Here is a 24,759-nt window from a genome sequence, read left to right as displayed (position 1 = left end):
TTTCCGAGGCAAGAAGATCAATGACCACTTTCGAACCGGCATTCATTTTCATACATATATTGACTATATTCAATACATGTGATGAAAATTCTCATTTTCATACATATATTGACTATTCTAATCAAATCTATGAAAATGAAATTACGTAGATATCATCGCTTCAAAGTAAATTCGAAAACGTATCGAAAATTTAACTAAAACTTTAACAGTTTTCAATTTTTGGCGGGACTCCTGTTAATTTCCCCTCGCTTTACCACCGGCTATTACGTAGTTGGTTTTTTTTTCGTACATAAGAGGAGCGAACCCCGTGCTGTTACGTAGTTGGTAACTTGGTATACCACCTCATAAACACTCGCCCAAAATTCCCTTTATTGGATCGAAACAAAAAACAAAAGGCCATAACAACATAACTCAACAATAATGGTCCAACTTAAACACAGCCCAAAGCCCAATAAATGTGATACAACCCCCTACAATAGAAGCAAAGAGATACTCGTAAATTATGTCCCGGAAAATGGTACCGAGATTCAGTATCACCCGTAAATTATTCACCTAGTTTTTTCTCAAGTGCTTATAAACTTGAACGAACTCGTAAACTTTCTTCTCATCTGGTAAAGCTTTAACGACGCTTTCCCGTTGCATACACCTCTTAGCCCACTCTATAATCTTCGGGTTCGACTCCTCGAACTTAAAGTTTCCGTCGATTTCCATTGCGTAAAACCAACTGTAAAACGGGATCAACGCCACGTCAACGTACCCGAATGTGTCGCCACCAAAGTATGGTTTATCCCCAAGTTGTTCCTCCAACACCTTCAAATGTTCTATGAATTCTTTCTTTCCGGCTTCCTGTTCCTCACCTTTTGTACCCCATATCTTCCTTGTCCCCTCAAATGTCTGTTATTACATGTCACATTTCATAATGTTAGTAATAGTTTTATCGTTGATTATACGTCTTGCTGATAACAGTCACAAGTTTGTAATTTACGTCTCACAACCCCTTTCTTTTTAACATTATTTAAATCAGTTGTAAGTATCGTCATAACTTGATGTGATTGTCACAAGTTAGAATATCGTATAATATCTTCCTATACTATGATATTATCGCTTCTGTTATAACATACAAGATGGTGGATCAATAGGCGACTATATATACATTATAAAAGTATCGTCACAACCAAAACTTAAAACTAATAGGTCACGAAACTTATATTTTTTGTGAGAATCCCCCTACTACTAAGAGAATAAAAATTTCAAAAGTTTTCCCTCCAAACTCCACATACTTATATAAGGAAAGAAATAAAATTTTCCAATTAAACTATAATCATTTTCTTAAAGCATGACTTTTTTTATTAAATTTTAAATTATAATTATACTCCCTCCCATTCACAATAAACCTCCCATTTCATTTTGGCACAAATATTAAGGAAACACATTACCCCACCATATAATTAAATTTCAACCACACAAATACACTACCCCACAATACAATTAAATTTGGACCACACAAACACTTACCAAAAAAGGAAATAGGGAGGTTATTGTGAATAGACGGAAAAGGAAATAGGGAGGTTTATTTTGAATGGGAGGGAGTATAATGTTTTAATCATAATAAAATAAAACAAGTATAAAATTATAAAATACAAAATCGTTAATTTTTCTTCGAAAATGACTTAATGCATACTTAAACTATATAAAAAAATAAAATAATATTATTAGCTACGTGAAAGAAACTCATTAAGATAATTTAAGCAAAGTTATAAAATAAAATCATTAACTTATGTTAAAAAAAAAAATCATGACATATTACGTTTTTTTTTCTCATATTAAAATACAATTAGGTGAAATATAAAAATTTAAAGGTATACAATTTGGAATGAATCCTCCTATATACTAAGAGATTAAAATTCTCCAAAGTTTTCCTCCAAAAGGTATCAAGCTAAATAAGAAAACAAAAATATTTCTTTCTTTAAATTATTATCATTTCATCAAAATATAACCTTTTATCAAATAATAGTATTTTCTTTTAAAATCTAAATTATAATATTTTAATTAAAGAAGATAAATTCACTATCAGTTTATAAACTATAAATTTCTAAATTTTTGTTATGTATTATCATATATGAGAGAATGACTTGACACATTTTGTATAAAACAAAATATTAAACTAATACATCACAAAAAAAATAAAAAATCACTGACATAATTTGAGAAAATTTATTATTTGTAATCATTAAAGAAAAAAATCATTAAACATATTTTATAACTTTACTAAATTCTCTTGATTAGTTCATAGTTCATTTTTTTCTCATATCGAAATACGACGAGGTATATGAAAAATATGAAAAATTAATAATGTATCAATTTAAAATATTTAAATAATAACTAAAAACAAAACCTCTATATATACCGCAAATGTGCGGGATTTACACTATTAAATACCAATACTATAATTGTTACATTCTCTAATATCCCTATCTAAAAAACCGCGCATTTGCGCGGGATCTATACTAATATTTTAATTAAACATAAACAAATGATTGAGATTTGAGATATAGGAAGTATATAAAATACCTTCTTGTCGATAAAATCAGCCCAAAAACGAGCCTGAGCTCGCTGATACGGGTCAGAAGGCAACAAAGGGTTCAAGGTGCTCCAAACCTCATCAATATATTGAACAATGTTGAGAGACTCACAAACCGGGTTGTCGTTATGAATAAGAACCGGGATTTTCTTCTGAACCGGGTTCATTTTAAGGAGCAACTCACTTTTGTTGCTCAAATCTTCTTCTTTGTACTCATATTTTACTTCTTTCTCTGCCAAAGCAATCCTGACCCGCATACCAAATGGGCTGGGCCAAAAATCCAACAAAATTACTTCATTTGCCATTTCTACTTTTTAATTTATTGTTATGATATGTATGTAGGGGAAGTGTACTTATAGAGTACTTAAGGTGGGGGTATATGTTTACACTTGTTCAATTTAGGGATATTTTCTCGTGTATTCGTGAACTTTTTCATTTTCTATGGTGTACCCCTCGTTTTTTGAAAAAAAAAAACTTTGACCGACAATAATTCTCTATTACGAGTTTAGAAAACGGTAATTTTTTTTCCAAACCAATTATCTCGTCAAGGCCTTCAATTTGAAAAAAAAATTCACCGCTTTTTGAACTCTTAGCTGGTAGTTATGGTTGGTCAAACATTTTTTAACAAATAAACTTTGACCGATCATAATTCCCAACTACGAGTTGAGACGGTCGGTGAATTTTTTTCAAACGAAAGACCTCTTAAAGACGGTCAATTTGGAAAAAAAGTTTATCGTATTCTAAACTTGTAGCCAAGAATTATTGACGGTCAAAGTTTTTTTGCAAGAAAAAAGGGGTATATCATAGAAAATGAAAAAGTTGAGGGGTACACGAGAGAATATCCTTTCATTTTAAGAATGATACTCACACCGGCCCGTCCCGATCAATTGTTATCTATTATTTTTTACATAAACTAATGTATGTAAACAGTTAGTTTTGCTGAAGACGGATCAGAGCAAGTGATGAATAATATCACTCACAAAACGGTTAGGGGGAACAAGGTGGGGGCACCCCCATGTGCTTCCCTCTCTCCTCTATTTGGGTCATTTGTGAGAGGAAATGGTATCCGTCACTCCAAAGTGACGGATACGTGCCGTCTTCGATGAGATTTTGTGGTATGTGAAATAGACCAATAAAAATAGATAACAAATGAATAATACAAAAAATGAAAATAGATACCGTATAATTCACCGGGACATAGGGAGTATATCCGTTTTGAAATTAAAACAGGCTAAGTAGCAGCCGTTGATTAAATATGATAAGTTTTTTTTCCCAATTCGTAAATATCGACGACGTTTTAGTAAACATCGACGACGTTTTCATTCCGAAAGACAATTTTGCCCTTCACATCTCACTAACTCTCTTCTTTTCTCTCTAACTCCAAAATCCCCAAATATTCCCAACATCAAACACCATCACCACCTCCTACCACCACACCGCCACCAGACGCCGCCACTACCACGCCGCCACTGCCGTTTACCTTCGCCGCCGCTACTGTTCATATCCGTTTTTTTTTTTTTTTTTAAAATTAGCTTTGTAATTAGTTTTGAAAGATAGATTGTTGTTTGTATTATTGTAATTGTATTGTTGTTTTTGTTGCCAATCTTTTGCTAATTAGTTGTAATTGTATAGTTGTTTGCGTAAAATAAGTCAATTATATGTCGAATAATATTGTTGTTAGTGTCGAATTTGAGTCGAAAAAAATGGGGAAGGGGACACCATGGATGAAACGTGAGAATTGGTTGTTTCATCCATGGTGAAACGTGAATTTTGGACGTTTGGCCATGGAGGAACGATGGTTTTCGCCATTTGCCCATGGACAAACGTTGGAATCCCACGTTTGGCCACAGTGATATTTTTTTTTTTTTTTTTTTTTTAAATTTTTTTTTTTTTTAAAAAAAAATCACCGTGACCAAACGTGGGATTCCAACGTTTGGACCATGGTGAACGTTGATTTCCAACGTTTGGACCATGGGCTCAACGTTGGATTTCAACTTTGGTCCATGGTTCAACTTTCGGGGGACAAATTTCAGATTTATGCAGAAAAATCGCAACGTTTGCTATTACTAAGTTAATACGTGACGTAAATTAATTATCGAACAGATTTAACGGTGCGAAAATAAAATTAACCAAATAATGAAGCGATTAAGTTGTTTAAGTAGCGGTGATCCGAGATCCGTCATGTTGTTAATTGTTGTTGTTGGTTTTTTTTTTTAATTTAGTTGATTTTTAGTTGAATTTGAGAGGAAATTTTTTAGAGAGACAAAGTGTTTGATGGGTGGAAGGGCAGTTATCGTTTTTTTTTTTTAAAACGTCGTCGATATTTACTAAATTGTCGTCGATATAAATTAGCCCCTTTTTTTTGGTTATTTTTTAGATTTTTTTTTCTTGTATTAATATTATACTAGTTGAGATCCCGTGCTAAAGCACGGCATTTGTGAGAGACATTAGAGAATTTAACAATTATTTAATCATATTTAACTTATTTTAACTCCATTTGAAATTTTAGTATAGAATAAAACTTAATATTAGTAATGTTTTGTATTAAGAGATAGAAAAAAAGAAGGTTCAACATTGTTACTCTATATAAAATTGCTGAAACTATTTTGTGTGTATATGTGTTGTAATAAATATACTTATGTATATATTAAATAAAAAAAAATAAAAAAATTAACCAAAATTTAAATGCTTGCGTTGTATAGAGTAGAAATAGATATTAAATTAAAGTGTGAGAAAATTATATATTATTGGTAAATTTTTCGTTTTAGAAGTAAAAAAAATACTCTATGAATGCTCTTATGGAATATATATTATTGGTAAATTTTATTGGTAAATTTTTGTATGTAATTAATTAGTATTGACCCAGTTGTAAGTTTATAAATGTGTAAATGAAATAGAATTATATGGAATTAAGTAGTTTGGCCCAATTGTAAATAGAATCTAATGAAGCCCAAATATGGAATATTCATTTAGGCGGGAAAATATTAGAGCTTTTTTATCCTTTTAGTTTAGTGGGGATTTTATCCATTTTAAGTTTAAGTCGAATATACACCTCTAATGAGAATATATGATATGATTGAAAAAAACAAGTGGTTAGTTGGCTACACTAGTGTAGGATAGGAATACTACGACTACTTTAGTAAAAACAAAAATATAGAAAATTGTGGAGGACAATAGATTCTAAGATCGATGTTCTAGTCTTCTAGAATGGTGGTATAGTTTCTACATTCGGAAATGTCATCGATGACGTTTTGAGTCAAAAATATATCCTTGTCAGTGGCGGAGCCAAGAATTAACTTGGTTATGGGGTTTCATGTCAACGCATGTTACATTATAGTCTTTCCTACACTTTGATACTTTATTTCAGGCCAAAAACATCAAACTACAAAGTAAAAGAATTTGGAATTACAATAGCTCCATTGATCGTATATTCGTATATTTGTATACTACAAGGAAAATGGGGTTTAGCGACTGATTTTTGAGACCGTTTGGAAAACGGGTGATGGGGCATATTCTGCACCCTCTGACCGAGTCAACATATTGACCAAGGTCAAAGCTAAAAGACAGCAAGTCAACATATTAACAGCCTAACCGACAAGGTCTGTCGGCCTGTCACTTGGGTCTCGGCTCGGCAACTAGCCGGTGTAACACCCCCATACTCCGAGTGCCTTACCAGGACCACTCAGGTATGAAGACATTACCATCTCGGTTACCCGAGGCAATGATAATCAAATAAACAATGAAGAAACAACGTTTAAATATAAATACTTAGCGAAGAGTTACAATTCTCAAAACCAAACCAAATGTGTAATACATGTCCTCAAACCGATCGTTCTAACCGAAATGTAAATAACTAATAAGCTACAAATGGAAGACTCCTATCATCATGTCGTGGCAATCCCGGCTATCCCGTACTCATCTCAATACCGCTCAATATCTCTGCTCACCATCCCCGAATGGATCACCGTAGGTTTACAAAACAACACCGGTCGATTAATCACACAATTCAATATATATTAACAATAAGATAAATGATGACTTAATCACTGTCACACACACACGGTCACGCCAATTCCAATCATCTCAATCACCGATCGTCCACCGGACCACCCGCGCTGGGGGACCGCACCGTACCCACCAAATCCCCGCTCCACATAGTGAGCGATAACCCTGTCCATTAATGTGCACATCCCTTCTGTGGCGGGTTCCACAGTAGGCGAAACTAGGGCGTGAAGCCACTCCCGCAAGTGACCCCACTCAGCCGAGGCCACGCCTCGCGAACCATATCCAACGATCACAACCACAATCACAATGCAATTACTATATCAAACAACCAAACACAACACATCAACCAATATCCCATTATGGGACTAATACTGAGTAGGAAATCCTACCTGGTAAGCACACAATCAGACGGTCTCTCTTCTTTGAGTCAAAAGCTTCCTCTATGAAACCTCCTCCTATCATACGACATATAAATGCTACCGAATCATATACTATACAAAAACCCCCAAATCCCTTAATTAGGGTTTAACCAAAATAAAGTAAATACAACAAAAAGGGTACATAGATCTTACCCTCGACGCAAGGAACTCAACGGTATAACCAACGCTAAGAACTGACCCTCCAAACTCCGGGGATTGCTAATAATGCGATTAGGATGAAGAACTTGTTTGCTTTCTCTCTTAAACAGTAATTTAGGTTTTGCAAAAGTGATTTAGAATAATGACGACAAAGCTTATATACCTTAATCGCATAATTAACAAAACCCGAGAAAACTCCCCGTAAAACCGGACACTCGATCGAGTACCCAAGGTACTCGATCGAGTACCCCCATACTCGATCGAGTACCCTAATTACTCGATCGAGTACCCAACAGGTCAGAAACTTTTCTAAAACGCCACTTAACCTTACTCGACAGAGTAAGGCCTACTCGATAGAGTACCTCAAGACTTATAAATACGGAGTATTACAGTCTTCCCTCCTTAAAAGGAACTTCGTCCCCGAAGTTCAAACCACTACTAAACAAAGGTACTCCCATAACATTCTCGACTCAACAACCAATCAAAAATTCGACATAAAACGTGTTACTAACCCAACTCATCCCGACACACATACCGACACAACATACAAAAAGGGTATGAAACTCTTAAAAACTGTTCGCGATCATCTCCTACCCCCTTAAAAGAAACAAGGTTACGTCCCCGTAACCATACATACCTGTTCAAAAAGGAAGGGGTAACGCTCTTTCATAGCCTCCTCTGGCTCCCATGTAGCTTCCTCGGTCTCGTGGTTAGACCAAAGGATCTTGAGCAGAACTGTCTCACCACTCCTAGTCTTTCTAACCTTTCGGTCTAGAATCTGCTTAGGCACCTCAAGATATGATAAGGACTCATCTAGCTCTAAGTTCTCGGCTTCTAACACATGTGACGGATCACTCACATACTTCCGCAGTTGCGATACATGAAACACATTATGCACTCTCTCTAATGCAGCTGGTAACGCCAGACGATATGCAACGTCCCCAACTCGCTCTAAAATCTCATAAGGCCCGATAAACTTCTGACTTAACTTGCCTTTCTTCCCAAATCTCATAACCCCACGCATAGGAGACACTTTCAAAAGAACCTTGTCCCCAACCTGAAACTCTATGTCCCTGCGATGTAGATCTGCATAACTCTTTTGCCTATCCTGAGCTGCCCTCATCCGATTCCTGATCATCTTAATCTGTTCCACCATCTCGTGCACCATCTCTGGTCCTAAAACCACTGCTTCAGCACCATCGTCCCAGCAAATTGGACTCCTACATCTCCTCCCATACAAAGCCTCAAACGGTGCCATACCAATACTAGTGTGATAGCTGTTATTATAAGAAAATTCTATCAAGTCCAACCTCTGTTCCCAGCTACCACCAAAGTCCATAACACAAGCTCGCAACATATCCTCAAGAGTCTTGATTGTTCTCTCAGTCTGTCCGTCTGTCGCAGGATGAAATGCTGTACTCATCTTCAAAGTTGTTCCCAACGATTCCTGCAACTCTTTCCAAAACCTTGATATAAACCTCGCATCTCTGTCAGAAACTATGTCCTTAGGGACTCCATGTAACTTAAGCACGTTCTTTCGATAGGCCATAGCCAATTGTGCCTTAATCCATGTATCTTTCATTGGAACAAAGTGAGCTGACTTGGTCAGTCGATCCACTATTACCCAAATCATGTTGTTACCTTGTTGACTCTTTGGTAAACCCACAATGAAATCCATGGAAATGGATTCCCACTTCCACTCAGGTACCTCTAAAGACTGAATCTTCCCTTGTGGTCTTCGCTGTTCCCCTTTAACTCTCTGGCATGTCAAACACCGGGACACAAACTCAGCTGTCTCTTTCTTCATCCCAGGCCACCAAAACGTTTTCTTCAAATCCTTGTACAGTTTGTCACCACCTGGATGTACTGAATATGGTGTACAATGCGCCTCTGTCATGATAGTCCTTTTCAACTCTTCATCATTAGGAACACACCACCTACCATCAAACCTCAAACTACCATCTGTATGAATAGAAAATCGGGACACTGTCCCTTTCTCTACTCGAGCTCTCCACTCAACCATCTTAGGATCCAAAGCCTGTTTACCTCGAATGTCATCATAAAACTCAAGCTGTACTGTCATATCACCCATGGCATCTCCTTTCTGCATCCTATGTATCCCAAACCTCGCTACCTCATCTCTCAACCTCATCAAAGATAGAGCTGTACACAGAGAATGTACACTCTTCCTACTCAAAGCATCAGCAACTACATTGGCCTTCCCTTCATGGTAGATAATTTCCATGTCATAATCGCCAATCAGCTCCATCCACCTCCTCTATCTCATGTTCAACTCCTTTTGAGTGAAAATGTACTTGAGACTCTTGTGATCAGAAAATACCTTAAAGATTGCCCCATAAAGGTAATGTCTCCATATCTTGAGAGCAAACACCACCGCACCCAACTCCAGATCATGAGTAGGGTAGTTCTCCTCATAAGGCTTCAATTGCCTAGAAGCATAGGCAATCACCTTACCGTTCTGCATCAACACACATCCTAACCCATTCTTCGAGGCATCTGTATAAACCTCAAAGTTCTCGATCCCTTCAGGCAATGCTATGACAGGAGCTGTGGTCAAACGCTCCTTTAATGTTTGGAACGCCGTCTCACAACTCTCATCCCAACGGAACCTGTTCTCTTTCCTCATCAACGCTGTCATAGGTCTAGCTATCTTGGAGAAATCTTTCACGAACCGTCTGTAGTATCCAGCTAAACCCAAGAAACTCCTAACCTCAGCAACATTCTTTGGTGCTTCCCACTTTGTCACTGCCTCAATCTTCGCCGGATCCACAGCTACCCCATCTTTAGAGATCACATGCCCCAGAAAAGCAACTTTCTCTAACCAGAACTCACACTTGGATAGCTTAGCATACAACTCATGGTCCCTCAAAGGTTGCAACACAATCCTCAGATGCTCCTCATGCTCCTCCTTAGTCTTAGAATAGACTAAGATATCGTCGATAAACACCACTACAAACTTATCCAAAAACGGTCTAAAGATCCTATTCATCAAATCCATAAACACTGCCGGTGCATTAGACAACCCAAACGGCATCACCACATACTCATAATGACCATACCTTGACGTAAAAGCCGTCTTTGGTATGTCCACCTCTCTAATCTTCACCTGATGGTACCCCGATCTCAAATCAATCTTAGAAAAGACTGATGCACCACTCAACTGATCAAACAGGTCATCTATCCTTGGCAAAGGATACTTGTTCTTCACCGTCACTCGGTTCAGCTCCCTGTAATCTATGAACAGCCTCAAACTCCCATCTTTCTTTTTCACGAAAAGAACTGGTGCTCCCCACGGCGATACACTAGGTCTAATGTATCCCTTATCTATCAGATCATCCAACTGCTTTCTAAGCTCCTCCATCTCCTTAGGACCCATGCGGTACGGTGCCTTAGAGATTGGCCCCGTCCCTGGTTTCAACTCTACTGTGAAATCTATCTCCCTTCCCGGCGGCAACCCCGGAATCTCCTCTGGAAAAACATCGGCAAACTCTCCCACCACTGGTATCTCATCAACTGCCGGACTCTCTATCCGGTCATCTCTCACATGGCACAAGATCAAAGGACATCCCTTCCTCAGATAAGACTTCAAGGTAACAACTGCAATCAACTTAACTTTGGGTTTGACTAGAAACCCACGATAAGACACACTAACACCCTTAGGACCTCTTAAAGACACTTCTTTTGATGACAGTCTATCTTAGCTTTATACTTTCCTAACCAATCCATCCCGACTATCATCTCAAAACCGTCAAAAGGTAACTCTAGCAAGTCTACAGGTAGATCAACTTGCCCAACTATCATAGATACATCTCTAAACAACCTCCCGCATGATACAGACTCACCCGAAGGTATAAAAACTTGCTCACTAACAGACTCATATACTCTCAAACCCAACCGCTTAACATGACTCGAAGATACAAACGACTGAGAAGCCCCCGAATCAAACAAAACAAAGGTATGAACACCATTAACAAGAAAAGTACCGGTGATAACGTGAGCATCCTCCTCAGCTGCTTTCTTCTCCATCATGAATAACTTTCCACTGGTCTTTTGTCCACCTCCCTGGACAGTACTGGCTGAGGTGGTCGGCTTAGCACCCGACCCTTGATTGTTGTTGTTGTTGTTCGCCGGTGGTTTCTGATAAGAATTACCGCCGTTGCGGTTGCCTCCACTCTGGTAACTCTGACTTCCCCCGGTTTGGCCATGATCCAGCCGGTCTGTTGCTCGCGTAGCTCTGCGCAGGTCTCTGGAAAGATCCCGGTGCACTTGTGCACTCATGCCTCTTGTGGCCCACGCCACCACAGCTATAGCAGGTCACACCCCAACTACCACTAACACTTCCTCGGCCACGCCCAAAGGAAGCCTCAGCACTGAACCCTGACCCAGAAGAAAACCCCTTAGACTGATTGTGGTTGCCTTTCTTGTGATTAGATTGGCCACCACCCTTACTCTCAGACTTCCTTTTCTCACCACCTAACCTCTCCTGAGCCATCTCCACCAACCTCTCAGCTCTCCCAGCCCTCTCATAAGCTTCCTTAACATCAGTAAGGACTCCCACGGGTAACTTATCCATGATCTTAGGGGTCAACCCCCTCTCAAACCTCAATGCCAGATTCTCTTCACTCAAACCCATATCCTCAGCATACCTAGACTTATCATTGAACTGCCTGTAGTACTCGGCCACAGACATCTCAACGGTCATCTTAAAACTGTCAAACTCTTCTCTCAACTTACTCCTCACATGCTCCGGTACAAACTCCTTTCTCACAGCCCTACGAAACTCCTCCCAAGGTATAGCAGGTAAACCTTGGTTTGTATATATCTCCTTAGCACTCACCTTCAATGTATCCCACCACTTGCCAGCTGCCTCCCTCAGATAGAACGCAGCATGTTCCACTCTCATCTCATCAGGGCAGTGAACCAAATCCAGTATGTTCTCCATCTCTCTAAGCCAACTATCGAGAAGGTTAGGCTCCCCAACTCCCTTATACTCTTTCGGGTTAAACCTCGCTATATAGAGGCTGATTTTAGAATGATCAACCTCCTTCTCCTTATCCTTATCCTTATCCTTCCCCACAGTATTTAAAGCCTCAGTGAGAGCATCCTAATGCTCCAACATCTTGACGATGTCATCTATGTTCATAAGCTCAGCTCTCGCATACAAAGCAGTCTTCTTGGGCGGCATCTTGAAACTATATATAAGAAAGGGTAGACATAAACACACGTACTAAACCTCAAAACACGAAAACACGCTGCCCAGAACCTACTCGATCGAGTTCCCAAACACACTCGATCGAGTAACGGGCTACTCGATCGAGTGCCCCACGTACTCGATCGAGTACCCAAACATCAGACCCCAAACAGACCTTCTGATCTCTAACATACTCGACCGAGTAGATCGAGTGGCCCCCTACTCGATCGAGTACCCCTAGTTACTCGATCGAGTACCTAAAAACGCGATTTTGGACTCAAAATCGTCATAAACCCACCCGATCGAGTCAGTCCCACTCGATCGAGTCATGCTAACTCAGAAACGCTACCCGCATGCTATATCATATGTTAACATGCTAAAAACTTTATAAAACCACATATTATATCATAACTAAGCATATAATGCTACGCATTCTTTCGTACGATCTACAAGATCATTATATCATGCTATTAAAAGCCACCTTATAAACATCCAACATGTTATCACTCCAACAACAAGTCTACATATATCATTAATCTTTCTTTCACATCCTCAACCTTCTACTTCAAACATCCAACAATTAACACACTTCATCACATTCTTACACAAGTTAACCAAGCAACACATACGACCTTGACATACACCCCCCATGTGACCGGTTCAAAATTGTAGGGCAAGTTCGCGACTTTAGGACGTCTCCCAAGCCTTTGCATTAGCTCCTACAACTTTTACCCCGGGTTCATTTTAATTGACTCCCTATGTTCATTAGGTTCATTGGTTACAGGTTTCAGGATCGTCGCTCTGATACCATTTGTAACACCCCCATACTCCGAGTGCCTTACCAGGACCACTCAGGTATGAAGACATTACCATCTCGGTTACCCGAGGCAATGATAATCAAATAAACAATGAAGAAACAACGTTTAAATATAAATAATTAGCGAAGAGTTACAATTCTCAAAACCAAACCAAATGTGTAATACATGTCCTCAAACCGACGTTTCTAACGAAATGTAAATAACTAATAAGCTACAAATGGAAGACTCCTATCATCATGTCGTGGCAATCCCGACTCATCTCAATACCTGCTCAATATCTGCTCACCATCCCCGAATGGATTACCGCAGTTTACAAAACAACACCGGGTCGATACTAATCACACAATTCAATATATATTAACAATAAGATAAACAGACGACTTAATCATCACACACACACGGTCACGCCAATTCCAATCATCTCAATCACCGATCGTCCACTGGACCCACCCGCCAAATGGGGGACCGCATCGTACCCACAAATCCCCGCTCCACATAGTGAGCGATAACCCTGTCTATTAATGTGCACATCCCTTCTGTGGCGGGTTCCACAGAAGGCGAAACTAGGGCGTGAAGCCACTCCCGCAAGTGACCCCACTCAGCCGAGGCCACGCCTCGCGAACCATATCCAACGATCACAACCACAATCACAATGCAATTACTATATCAAACAACCAAACACAACACATCAACCAATATCCCATTATGGGACTAATACGAGTAGAAATCCTGCCCGGTAAGCACACAATCGACGGTCTCTCTTCTTTGAGTCAAAAAGCTTCCTCTATGAAACCTCCTCCTATCATACGACATATAAATGCTACCGAATCATATACTATACAAAACCCCCCAAATCCCTTAATTAGGGTTTAACCAAAATAAAGGAAATACAACAAAAAAGGTACATAGATCTTACCCTCGACGCAAGGAACTCAACGGTATAACCAACGCTAAGAATTGACCCTCCAAACTCCGGGGATTGCTAATAATGCGATTAGGATGAAGAACTTGTTTGCTTTCTCTCTTAAATAGTAATTTAGGTTTTGCAAAAGTGATTTAGAATAATGACGACAAAGCTTATATACCTTAATCGCATAATTAACAAAACCCGAGAAAACTCCCCGTAAAACCGGACACTCGATCGAGTACCCAAGGTACTCGATCGAGTACCCCCATACTCGATCGAGTACCCTAGCTACTCGATCGAGTACCCAACAGGTCAGAAACTTTTCTAAAACGCAACTTAACCTTACTCGACAGAGTAAGGCCTACTCGATAGAGTACCTCAAGACTTATAAATACGGAGTATTACAGCCGACCGAGAGGCATATCCGCGTACTCACATCCAGTCCCCTCGGCATGGAGTCAACCAGGCCTGCCGACCTGTCATGGGTCCCTCGGTCGAGGGTAAGATAGTCTTTCCACCTGCTAGCCACTTGGCCACTTGGCCACTACGTGACAAAAGGTGAAAGTCTATAAATACTCCACTTCTCTCATTGAGAAAAGGATCCGAAAAACAACTGAAAATCTGGTATAAACTCCCTTATCTCTCTACAATATACTTTGCCAAGTTAACATACAACTTATCTCTCTAAGTTCACTGACTTGAGCGTCGGAGTGAGTACGCTCGGTACCAAGTCGAGCTCTCAGTTTGTTTTTCTTTACAGGAGAGAGTGAAAGGAAGAGACAAGCAACGACATCATTCTACAAGCCTAAGTGGTCACAATCCTGCTCCGGAATTACACCCGGAACAATTGGCGCCGTCTGTGGGGAGGAGATACTAAAAGCTAGTCACCTACCTTTTTTTTTTAAAAAAAAAAAACCATTCAGCAAGCTAAGAAGATGTCAAAGCAACAAGAGACTGTGAGTGAAGGAATGGCATTCTACCAGGATGACACGTTCCGTAATTCTGAGATCAGGCAGTCCCCCACCGGCCGAGTCACTGACACGGCGTATGGGATGCCGAAAGAGCCAGAAACACCGCTGCCTACCGACCAAGTCACTATCATGGGACATGTGGTCGATGCGGCCAAATTAAAGCTATTCCTGGACCTAATGGGTGGTACGCCGGTTACCCCTGTCACGACGACGGTGACGGCAGCGCACCCACAGGTGACCAGGGCCCATAAAGTGACTCCGAACAACTTGTCCGGAGCGATACAAGGAGCTGGGCATGCTAGAACGCCGGCAGAGCCCGTGGTGCCAGTGGCAGACCTGAGTCCTTCCCCCACTCGCGGGAGGACAGCGTCGCCGCGGCAACCACGAGGCCAGCCCCGAAGGAGTGAAAGAAGTCCGACTCACCAAAGTCGGACAAGAAGCCTTACCCGCCAGAGGGAGAGAAGCCGGACTAGGGTTGCGAGGAGCCGATCACCGCGTGTCATTCGACACGTGGTCAGACAGCCCCTCAGTGCCTATGTCCTCGAGATCCCTGTGCCGACTAAGCTGAAGCTGCCGCCCTTATCATACAAAGGGGATAGCAACCCGACCGACCATGCCGAGGCTTTCGAGTCGTACATGTCGGTATGGGAGCAGCCTGATGAGGTTTGGTGCCGAGTCTTCCCAACGACCCTACATGAGATGGCTCAGAGTTGGTACAAGGGGCTACCTAATGGATCGGTATACTGTTATGCCGACCTAAGAGACAATTTCATAGCCCAGTATGCTTGCAACAAGAGGAGGGCCGTGGAAACATCAGACCTCCTAACTATCCGACAGGGGGAGGACGAGTCACTCCGAAGCTACGTGAAGAGATTCGACGCTAAGGTTCAGCAGATCCGTGAGCTGAACACCGAACTGGCGGCCTTCGCACTGATGAAAAGCCTCCCGAAAGGCGAGTTTAAAAACGAGCTGATCAAGTATGAAGACCTCAACTTAGACTCCGCCAGAAAGATGGCCGACCGAGCCGTAAAGGTGGAAGACTATCACAAAACCTGGGTCGGCCACAGTGAAACTGGGCACCCAGAGAGGAATAGCCGCCGGGACAACATAGATGAAGGCCGCCGTGATGGGAATAGGTCACGACCTGAGAAATTTAATAGGAAACAGAACTCGGCAGGCGCCGGGGGGAGTTCGAGACCATACTACCAGAAGCGGTACAGTAGTCTCACCCCCCTGGTCGCCTCTCTGGCCGAGGTCTTTACCCTAAGCAAGAATGATGGACAGAAGTGGGCAAGTGTGACACCCTCATTTATTGCGGAAAAGTAAACACGTAATTCTAAAGAAAAACTGACAGGATATGTTTGTAATAGGTTCAATTGGGTAAAAACCTGTAATTTTTAAAACCTGAACCTGTTATAAAGATATCCAAAAGGGAAGGTGTCAAACATGCAAGGTCCAAAATAAATCTCATGAATGAAACATCGCTAAAGTCGCGAAACAAAGTTATACAAACCAAATATGAGAAAGGGAGACACATGTCCCTAAAATGTATGTGACATAAAAAGGGTTTAAGGGTCACAATGAAATAAAACCAGTCTAGGTCCCAAGGTTACTTTGCTCGCTAGCTCGTCCATGTACCCCATATATGCATCACCTACCTGTCATTCGCATTTTATACAAATACGAAAGCCACAGTCAGTGGGGAGTAATTCCGAGTTCTCCCAGCCACGAAATGTCATAATTAATATAACATGTAAACATAAGAATATGAATATGAATAACACATAGCCTTAGCATATAGATGCTAGACAATCGTGCTTATCATGTGAACAACAATATAACAACACATAGTCCTAGCATGTGAATACTAGACCGACTCATACTACACTATCATGTGAATCACATAACATCCAGGAATCCAAACTCTATCAACCATAGCCGGCTTGCATCTCACCTTCTATGATTCATAGAATCATCAAACAAGAAAGGGCAATATATCAAAGACATGCATAAGTTCTTAGTACGGTCAATAGTCACTTTGTAACTCGAGTCTATACCACGAGGTAGGGAAGGTAATTGAACCGGTATCTTGGCTCAGAGGTTCTATCAAAACATGGCCAAGACACAACACAACCCTAGCCTAAAATCTGCGCAGACTAGACATGCGGATACACACCACCGCACCCAAGACCCACAATTTTTTTAAAACAAAGTGAGTACCCTAAGGAGTCCACCAAAGGGTTGGCTAGTACTTAAGCTGACCACCTACTCTCAAAATAAGTAACGAGGTCATGCCCCAACTTGGATATAAACCCACCAAGTCAGGAACACAAAGGCTATCAAGCAGTGAACATATACTCGTCAGAGACTATAAAGACCTATCTATGATGAAGGCCGAAATACTCACCTAGGACCTAGTCCCAGCTAGTCCCAGCTTGAATACTTTAGCCCACACCACACAAGACAAGTAAGACACCCACTTAACCATAAGAGGGCAAAGAGTCCAACTTATATATAAATCGTTAAATGATGTAATTAAATTCAAAATAGCAATTAAAAGAATTTTATCCAACTTAATAAAATACGGGGTGTTACAATCACCCCATCTTTTAAAAAGTTTCGTCCTCGAAACTTGAAAGTATAAATGGATGGTTATGAAAATAAAACTGAAATTGGAATCGGTAACCAAAACATTTTAAAGGTTATTTATCGTAAGAATCAAAATTCTTTCAAAAGTTTCAAATAAAATTTTCCGACAGAACCAGATTCTCATCAAGGGAACGAAAGTGTTCTCGTTACGTATTCAAGAACATCACATTCCAAATCAATGATAAGGTCAAAAGGCAAATCATTTGCATAAGTCAAAAACCAAAATACCTTCAAAAACATTAATGAAGAGTTTTCAAAAATATAAGTCTCATTCATGGAACGGAAATGCTCTTGTCGTGCACACAAGAACGCTAACTTTCCAAGTCAGAGACAAATTTAAAACAAAAACTATTCGCCGACAAGCGTAGAACAAGTTATCAAACTTTCCCAATAACTAGTTCTAACATCCGATCAACGTTAAAATCAAAATAAAAGAAAGGTAATCTACTCAAATTTTCTTTTGCAAAAAGCCAAAATAGAAATAAAGGTTTCACTTTTAAAGCCAAATGGGAGTCAAATCCCTGAAAATGTAACATTTAACTTTGACAAAGAAGTCATAAATAGATCAAAGTTAACAGAAATTGGATAAAATTTAAAGAAATCTCGGGTTTAGCGATTAAAATCATGATAGAGAAGTCTATATTCAAGGAACAAATATGGGATTAAATCAAATTTTCATTTTCAAATCTTTAAAAATAGGTTAGGTTTGCAGAAATGACATAAACTTTTAACAACGAAATGAAATTGGTAGCTTGAAAGTTTAGAAATTGTACCAAAAAGGAAAGTAACTTAGATAGCATAAAAACAAAGTATGTTAAGAGAGCTCCAACTTACCAACATAAATGCTAACATTCTATCATGTGAAAGGCTATATAAATGTCTATTCAGCAGACAATCCAACAATATCCTCAATATCAATAATAATCCAAATTCCAAATTAACTGTTAATCTCATAATTCATGAGAACAAGCTAAAATGGCAACAAGGCAAGAAGACTCAAGTATAAAGCATCCAAAGCATTCAACAACCAACATGTGAAATGATAATTACAAATATCAAGGCATAACATAAAACATCCAATCTCACCTCAAAGACAAACCCTCGACCCGAGTCCCGCGACGGGTCATCGGTCAAATCGAGGCGATCAAGTTTAAACCTAGCTTGACCAAACTCGTTCGGTCAATCTGGCCCAGCTCAGAGTCTTGGCCTACTTTGGCCCAAATTACAAAATTTATCGCAATATTATTCTCATGCTATTTCCAATTTTTATCATGTGAAAAACGAAAGTAAAACATTATCAATCACCTAAACACTTATCAAACAACAAACACAACATCAACTACTAATGTGACATTAATTCGTCGAGTAACTCGGAATAGTTACCTTAAGCTAGCAAAGAGACAAGCAATAAACTTGAGAATAAAACCCAAAATTACTCTTCATCTTCAACCACATATGAGTCACCTAAAATAATTATGTGCAAGGACGATATTAACGAATTATCGTTATATAAAATATGAGACGGAAATAATACGATATCAGCTTGAATCGAAATTATTAGCGATTTTTACAAAACTAACGGATATTAATAAAAATTGCTATTTTAGTGAAATAAGCTCAAAATAGCTAATTGGACGGTTTTGTTCCCAAAATCCATCTCGGGTTCACTTAAAACAACTTTCATAAGGACTCGTAAAGAAACGGAAATTATTAAATAAACAAACTCGAACTAACTTCAATAAACTTGAACTAACTTTCAATAAACTTATTAATGATTATTAAAATTAACGTATCGAATTATGATGAAATTAATTAATTAGCTAAGCATATATATATAAATCGTTAAATGATGTAATTAAATTCAAAATAGCAATTAAAAGAATTTTATCCAACTTAATAAAATACGGGGTGTTACAGCAAGGCCCCCCAAGGCGAGGGGGGAAGGTGACGCAAGCCAGTTTTGCGAATACCACGGCCATACCGGCCATAAAACTGACAACTGCCGACATCTAAGGAATGCCATCGAAGAGCTAATCCGAAAGGGGGCCCTCAGCAAGTATGTAGCTGGAGGCCCAGGAACAAGCGCCGATGGGGCGAATAGAAAATCCGTTTTTTAACGGATGAGAGTAATCCAGGTTGTCATCGGGGGAAACGAGAACGGTGGGTCAGCTAATGGGCACAAACGGCACTTAAATGAGTTATACCAAGCCATCAACTTTGTGCCTAAAACAGCGATCCCCGCTTCCACCATCCCCGATATAACCATTGGAAAGAAGGACTACGAGGGAGTCGTCGCCCCGCACAGCGACCCGCTTGTAGTCCACCTGGACATAGCCAACCACTTGGTCAAAAGGTGCCTGATTGACACAGGCGCCTACACGAACATCATGTTCAGGGAGTGCTTTCTTAATCTCGGTCTGAAAATTGGAGACCTGAGCCCCTGCACTAACCCGCTATATAGCTTCTCTGGGGCCGGCCTGGTACCCCTGGGGTCAATCAGACTGCCGGTGATGTTCGGCCAAGCGGACGCGGCTAAAAATGTTTTATCTGAGTTCGTGGTTATCGACGGTTCGTCTGCCTACAATGTTCTCATAGGCCGGGTCACTTTGAGCGAGGCCGATGCGGTGATGTCCATCCGGGCCCTGACATTGATGTACGTCTCGGACCATAGGGAAGCACAAAAGCTCGTCTCAAAGGACGAGAGAGACGAAATAGTCAATATCCAAGTGTCTGCCAGGGGGTGCAACATGCAATCCCTCAAAGTGGCGAAGAAATCGGAGAAAGGGAAGAGCCCATCCTTGCAGCAGGAGGGCGAACCGATGAATACCAATGTCGGCATGGTCGAAGGAGCCGAGACCGAGGAAGTGGAAATTGACCTGGAGCGCACCGTAACTGTCGGTGTCGACCTGGAGCCAAAATTTAGAGCTGATCTCCTAGACCTGTGAGGAAGAACAAAGATGTCTTCGCATACTCGGTTTAGAGATGCCAGGCGTGAGCCGGGAGGTGATCGTTCACAAGCTGAACGTACTCTCCACCGCTCGGCCGGTCAAGCAGAAGATGAGGAACTACTCGGCCGAGAAGGATGAGGCCATCAAAGCCGAAACAGACAAATTATTAGCGACGGGCTTTATCATGCCTTGTACTTACCCTGAGTGGCTAGCAAATGTTGTATTGGTGAGGAAGTCGTCAGGGGCGTGGAGGATGTGTATTGATTTTACCAATCTTAATAAAGCGTGCCCTAAAGATTGCTATCCCTTGCCTGAAATAGATAGTTTAATTGACGCCACGGCAGGCTACACTATGCTAAGCCTGCTAGACGCCTTCTCAGGGTATCATCAGGTATTCATGGCCGAGGAAGATATGTCTAAGTGCGCATTCATCACCAGACACGGCACATTCATGTATAAAATGATGCCATTCGGTTTGAAGAACGTTGACACAACTTACATTAGGTTGGTGGACAAAGTGTTCCAAAATCAAAAAGGACGAAACATCGAGGCTTACGTCGACGATGCTATTGTAAAAAGCAAGTCTGACAGCGAGCACTTAGCCGATTTAGACGAGACATTTTGTTCACTAAGGAAATATAAAATGAAGCTTAACCCAAAGAAATGTAACTTTTCGGTGTCCGGGGCCGGCAAGTTCCTCGGCGTGCTTGTCAGCGCCAGTGGAATTGATGCCAATCCGGAGAAAGTCCAAGCAATACTAGACCTACCGGAGCCGAGAAACCGAAAAGAGGTTATGACGCTGACCGGCAGGATGGCGGCTCTCGCCCTCTTCATCACTCGGTCGGCCGACAAGAGCACTCCGTTCTTTAAAGTGCTGAAGGGGAATAAAAAATTTAGTTGGGGGGAGGAACAGAGCACGACTTTCAGGCAACTGAAAGCCCACCTTCTGACACTACCGACCCTGTCCAGGCCGACGCTCGGGGAGACGCTATATCTATACTTAGCAGTTACCTCGGCCACGGTCAGTGCCGTAATCGCCAGGGAAGAAAATAAGCAGCAATACCCAATCTACTTTATCAGCCATACACTGCTGGCCGCCGAAAGAAATTACCCACTAATCGAAAAGGTAGCCCTCGCCGTCGTCGTTGCCACAAGGAAGCTGAAACCCTACTTCGACGCACATCCCGTGACAGTCTTAACCGACCAGCCATTGGAGAAAACATTAGAAAAATTCGAACAATCCGGCAGACTTATCAAATGGGCAGTGGAGCTCTCCGGCTTTGGCATTCAGTACAAGCCGAGACCTTCGATAAAGGGGCAAGCGCTTGCAGACTTCCTTGCCGAGTGCACCTATCAAGAAGAATCACATCCCGGCGTGTGGGAAGTGTATACCGACGGGTCCTCCACGGCGAACAGCTCAGGAGCCGGCATCCTTATCATCAGCCCTAACGGAAACGAGTTTGAGTACGCCTTGAAGTTACCTTCTCGGTTTCAAATAACGAATCCGAATACGAGGCGGTGATAACTGGAGTCGAGTTAGCTATAGCTGCCGGGGTGGAGCACATTGTGTTGAAAACAGACTCACTCTTAGTGACTAATCAAATCCGAGGAGAGTATGAGACTCGAGACGATGGGATGGTGAGGTACCTGGAGAGGGTAAAAGCTGACGCCTCAAAATTGAAATCTTTTCAAATACAATGCATCCCCAGGTCTGAGAACAACCGAGCCGACGCTCTCTCAAAACTTGCCAGTTCAAGCATCAAGAATGTTAGTCGAACCGTGCTGGTGGATATCAGAAATGTTAAAAGCATCACTGAGACCGTCGGCATGGTGGGCGACATCGAAGCCGAGACGACGTGGATGACTCCGATAATGAAATACAAGCTGACAAAAGAGTTGCCGGAGGACCGCAGTCTGTCTCAGAAGATAAGAAGGATCGCTGCAAGGTACTTAGTGTTCGAAGGAGAATTGTACAGAAGGTCTGTAATAAGACCACTCTTGAAATGTGTCGGCCCAGCCGACGCGGAGCTTATACCGACAGAGATTCACGAAGGCATCTGCGGACATCACATGGGGGCGAGAGCGCTAGCCCACAAAGCTCTCCGAGCCGGCTACTTCTGGCCTACCATGCTGAAAGATTTCAGGGCAAAAACCAAGAAGTGCAAGAATTGTCAGACGCATGCTCCGGTAATACATGCACCTTCCCGAGACCTGCAACCAGTACTTAGTCCCCTACCATTTGCACAGTGGGGAATGGATTTATTAGGACCCTTTCCAACGACCTCCGGAGGAAGGAAGTACCTGATTGTCGCCGTTGACTACTTCACCAAATGGGTCGAAGCTGTCGCGGCACCTGCCAAGACCACGGCGGCCGTAAGAAAGGTGATTTGGGAGAACATCATAACTCGTTTTGGGTTGCCCCAAGTCATTGTATTTGACCACGGCCGAGAGTTTTGGAGCGACATGGTGATGAATTGGTTGGAAGAGCTCGGTATCAAATTTGTATACTCCTCCGTCTGCCACCCTCAGAGCAACGGGCAGGCGGAGGCAGCTAATAAAACAATACTGAACGGGTTGAAGAAGAAGGTTGAAGATCTAAAGGGAAGATGGGCTGATGAACTACCCGGCATCCTGTGGTCCCTTCGAACCACGGAAAAAGAAGCAACAGGGTACAGTCCATTCCACCTAGTCTATGGGTCTGAGGCCGTCCTGCTAATTGAAGCAGCGATGCCAACATTCAAAACGCAAACCTTTAACCCAGCCAAAAATGAAGAAGGCCTGAGAGCCTCCCTAGACCTGGTCGAATAAAGTCGAGATACGGCACGGCTCAACTTGGCAGTATATCAAAACCGAATGAGAAGAGCCTACAACCGTAGGGTCCACAAAAGGGACTTGAGAGTAGGAGATCTAGTCCTGAGAAAGTCGGCCGCAATCAATAAGGGAAACATCCATGGTAAGATGACGACCAACTGGGAGGGACCCTACAAAGTGGTTGAAGAAATGAGGCCGGGGACATACCGGCTGACAGACATGGAGGGTGTGCCTTTAATGAGCCATTGGAACACACACAACCTTAAGAAGTATTTCGTATAGCGGCGGAGGTGTCCGAGACCGTTGTGGGCACCCCAACGCGTGATTATATCTTATGAAGAGTGATCCAAGTTTTCCATCAAAATGCTTGTCCCCTCCGAAGTCGTACCAAAGTAGACGCCACGGCTAAAGCCGGGCAGTCACTACAAATGCAGTTGATACTCGCGAAAGCGACCAACATGCTTAAGAACGTATAAGTAGAGTTGAGACGCAAATCTGACTGCCTCGACCAATCCGGGAGTGGCAGAGGAAGCGATCAATATGTCTATAGATACGAATGCAGTCGAGCCGTAACCTCGATTACCTCGGCCAAAGCCGGGAGCGACGGGGTCACGACCGATATGCTAACATGTTTACAACAGCAGTTGGGAAGCGCAAATCTGACCGCCTCGGCCAGACCAGGAGTGGTGGAGGAAGCGACCGACATGCCAACATGTTTAAAAACGTTTAAGTACAGTTGAGATACGCAATCTAACTGCCTCGGCCAAGCCGAAGGTAAAACGAAAAAGCGCTCAATATGTTTAAAAACGTAAGAAGACAACTGAATGGAGGATCAGATCAAAGCCTCGGCCAAGCCGAAGGCAAATAAACAAACTTTATTAAAAATGTTTACAACTGAGACAAAATCAAGTCGACGGCCGTCCCCATAGGGATAGCCTAAACACAACCTACCAAAGTTTAAACAAAAAAGAAGGAACAACAAAAGATTACAACATTTCAGACATGAAGCGCCAAAAGGATGGCAGGGAGGAAAGGCTCAATAGTTGGCCCCCGAACAGCTGAAGCTATCCGAAGGGCCGGGTGAATCTGGTGACGACCGTCCGTCTCCCTATGCTTGTTGCTGCTCGCCACCGGCAGCAGTAGCAGCATCACCAACGGTGGGCGGCCCAGAGGACGACTTGGCAGCTTCACTTGCCTTTGCCCTCTCAGCCTCCTCTCTAGCCTCCTTCACCTTAGCATCATGGGCCGCCTTGGCCGCAGCTTCCTGAGCAGCCTTCGC

The 24,759-nt window shown here is 41.8% G+C and overlaps 1 protein-coding gene across 1 annotated transcript; it reads right to left on the bottom strand.

Annotated features, from left to right (window-relative positions):
• Positions 1-478: 478 nt before the first annotated feature.
• Positions 479-2,937, bottom strand: LOC141645889 (putative glutathione S-transferase). The gene is made up of 2 exons (XM_074454054.1): positions 2,572-2,937; positions 479-894 (listed from the first exon to the last, which is right to left on the bottom strand). The coding sequence occupies exons 1-2, from the start codon at positions 2,884-2,886 to the stop codon at positions 553-555; spliced, it is 657 nt and encodes a 218-aa protein (XP_074310155.1). The 5' UTR covers positions 2,887-2,937; the 3' UTR covers positions 479-552.
• Between the last annotated feature and the right edge of the window lie 21,822 nt (positions 2,938-24,759).

The sequence above is a fragment of the Silene latifolia genome, chromosome 3 (genome assembly GCF_048544455.1).
Source record: "Silene latifolia isolate original U9 population chromosome 3, ASM4854445v1, whole genome shotgun sequence".
NCBI lineage: Eukaryota > Viridiplantae > Streptophyta > Magnoliopsida > Caryophyllales > Caryophyllaceae > Silene > Silene latifolia.
This window is presented reverse-complemented; position numbering and strand designations above follow the sequence as displayed.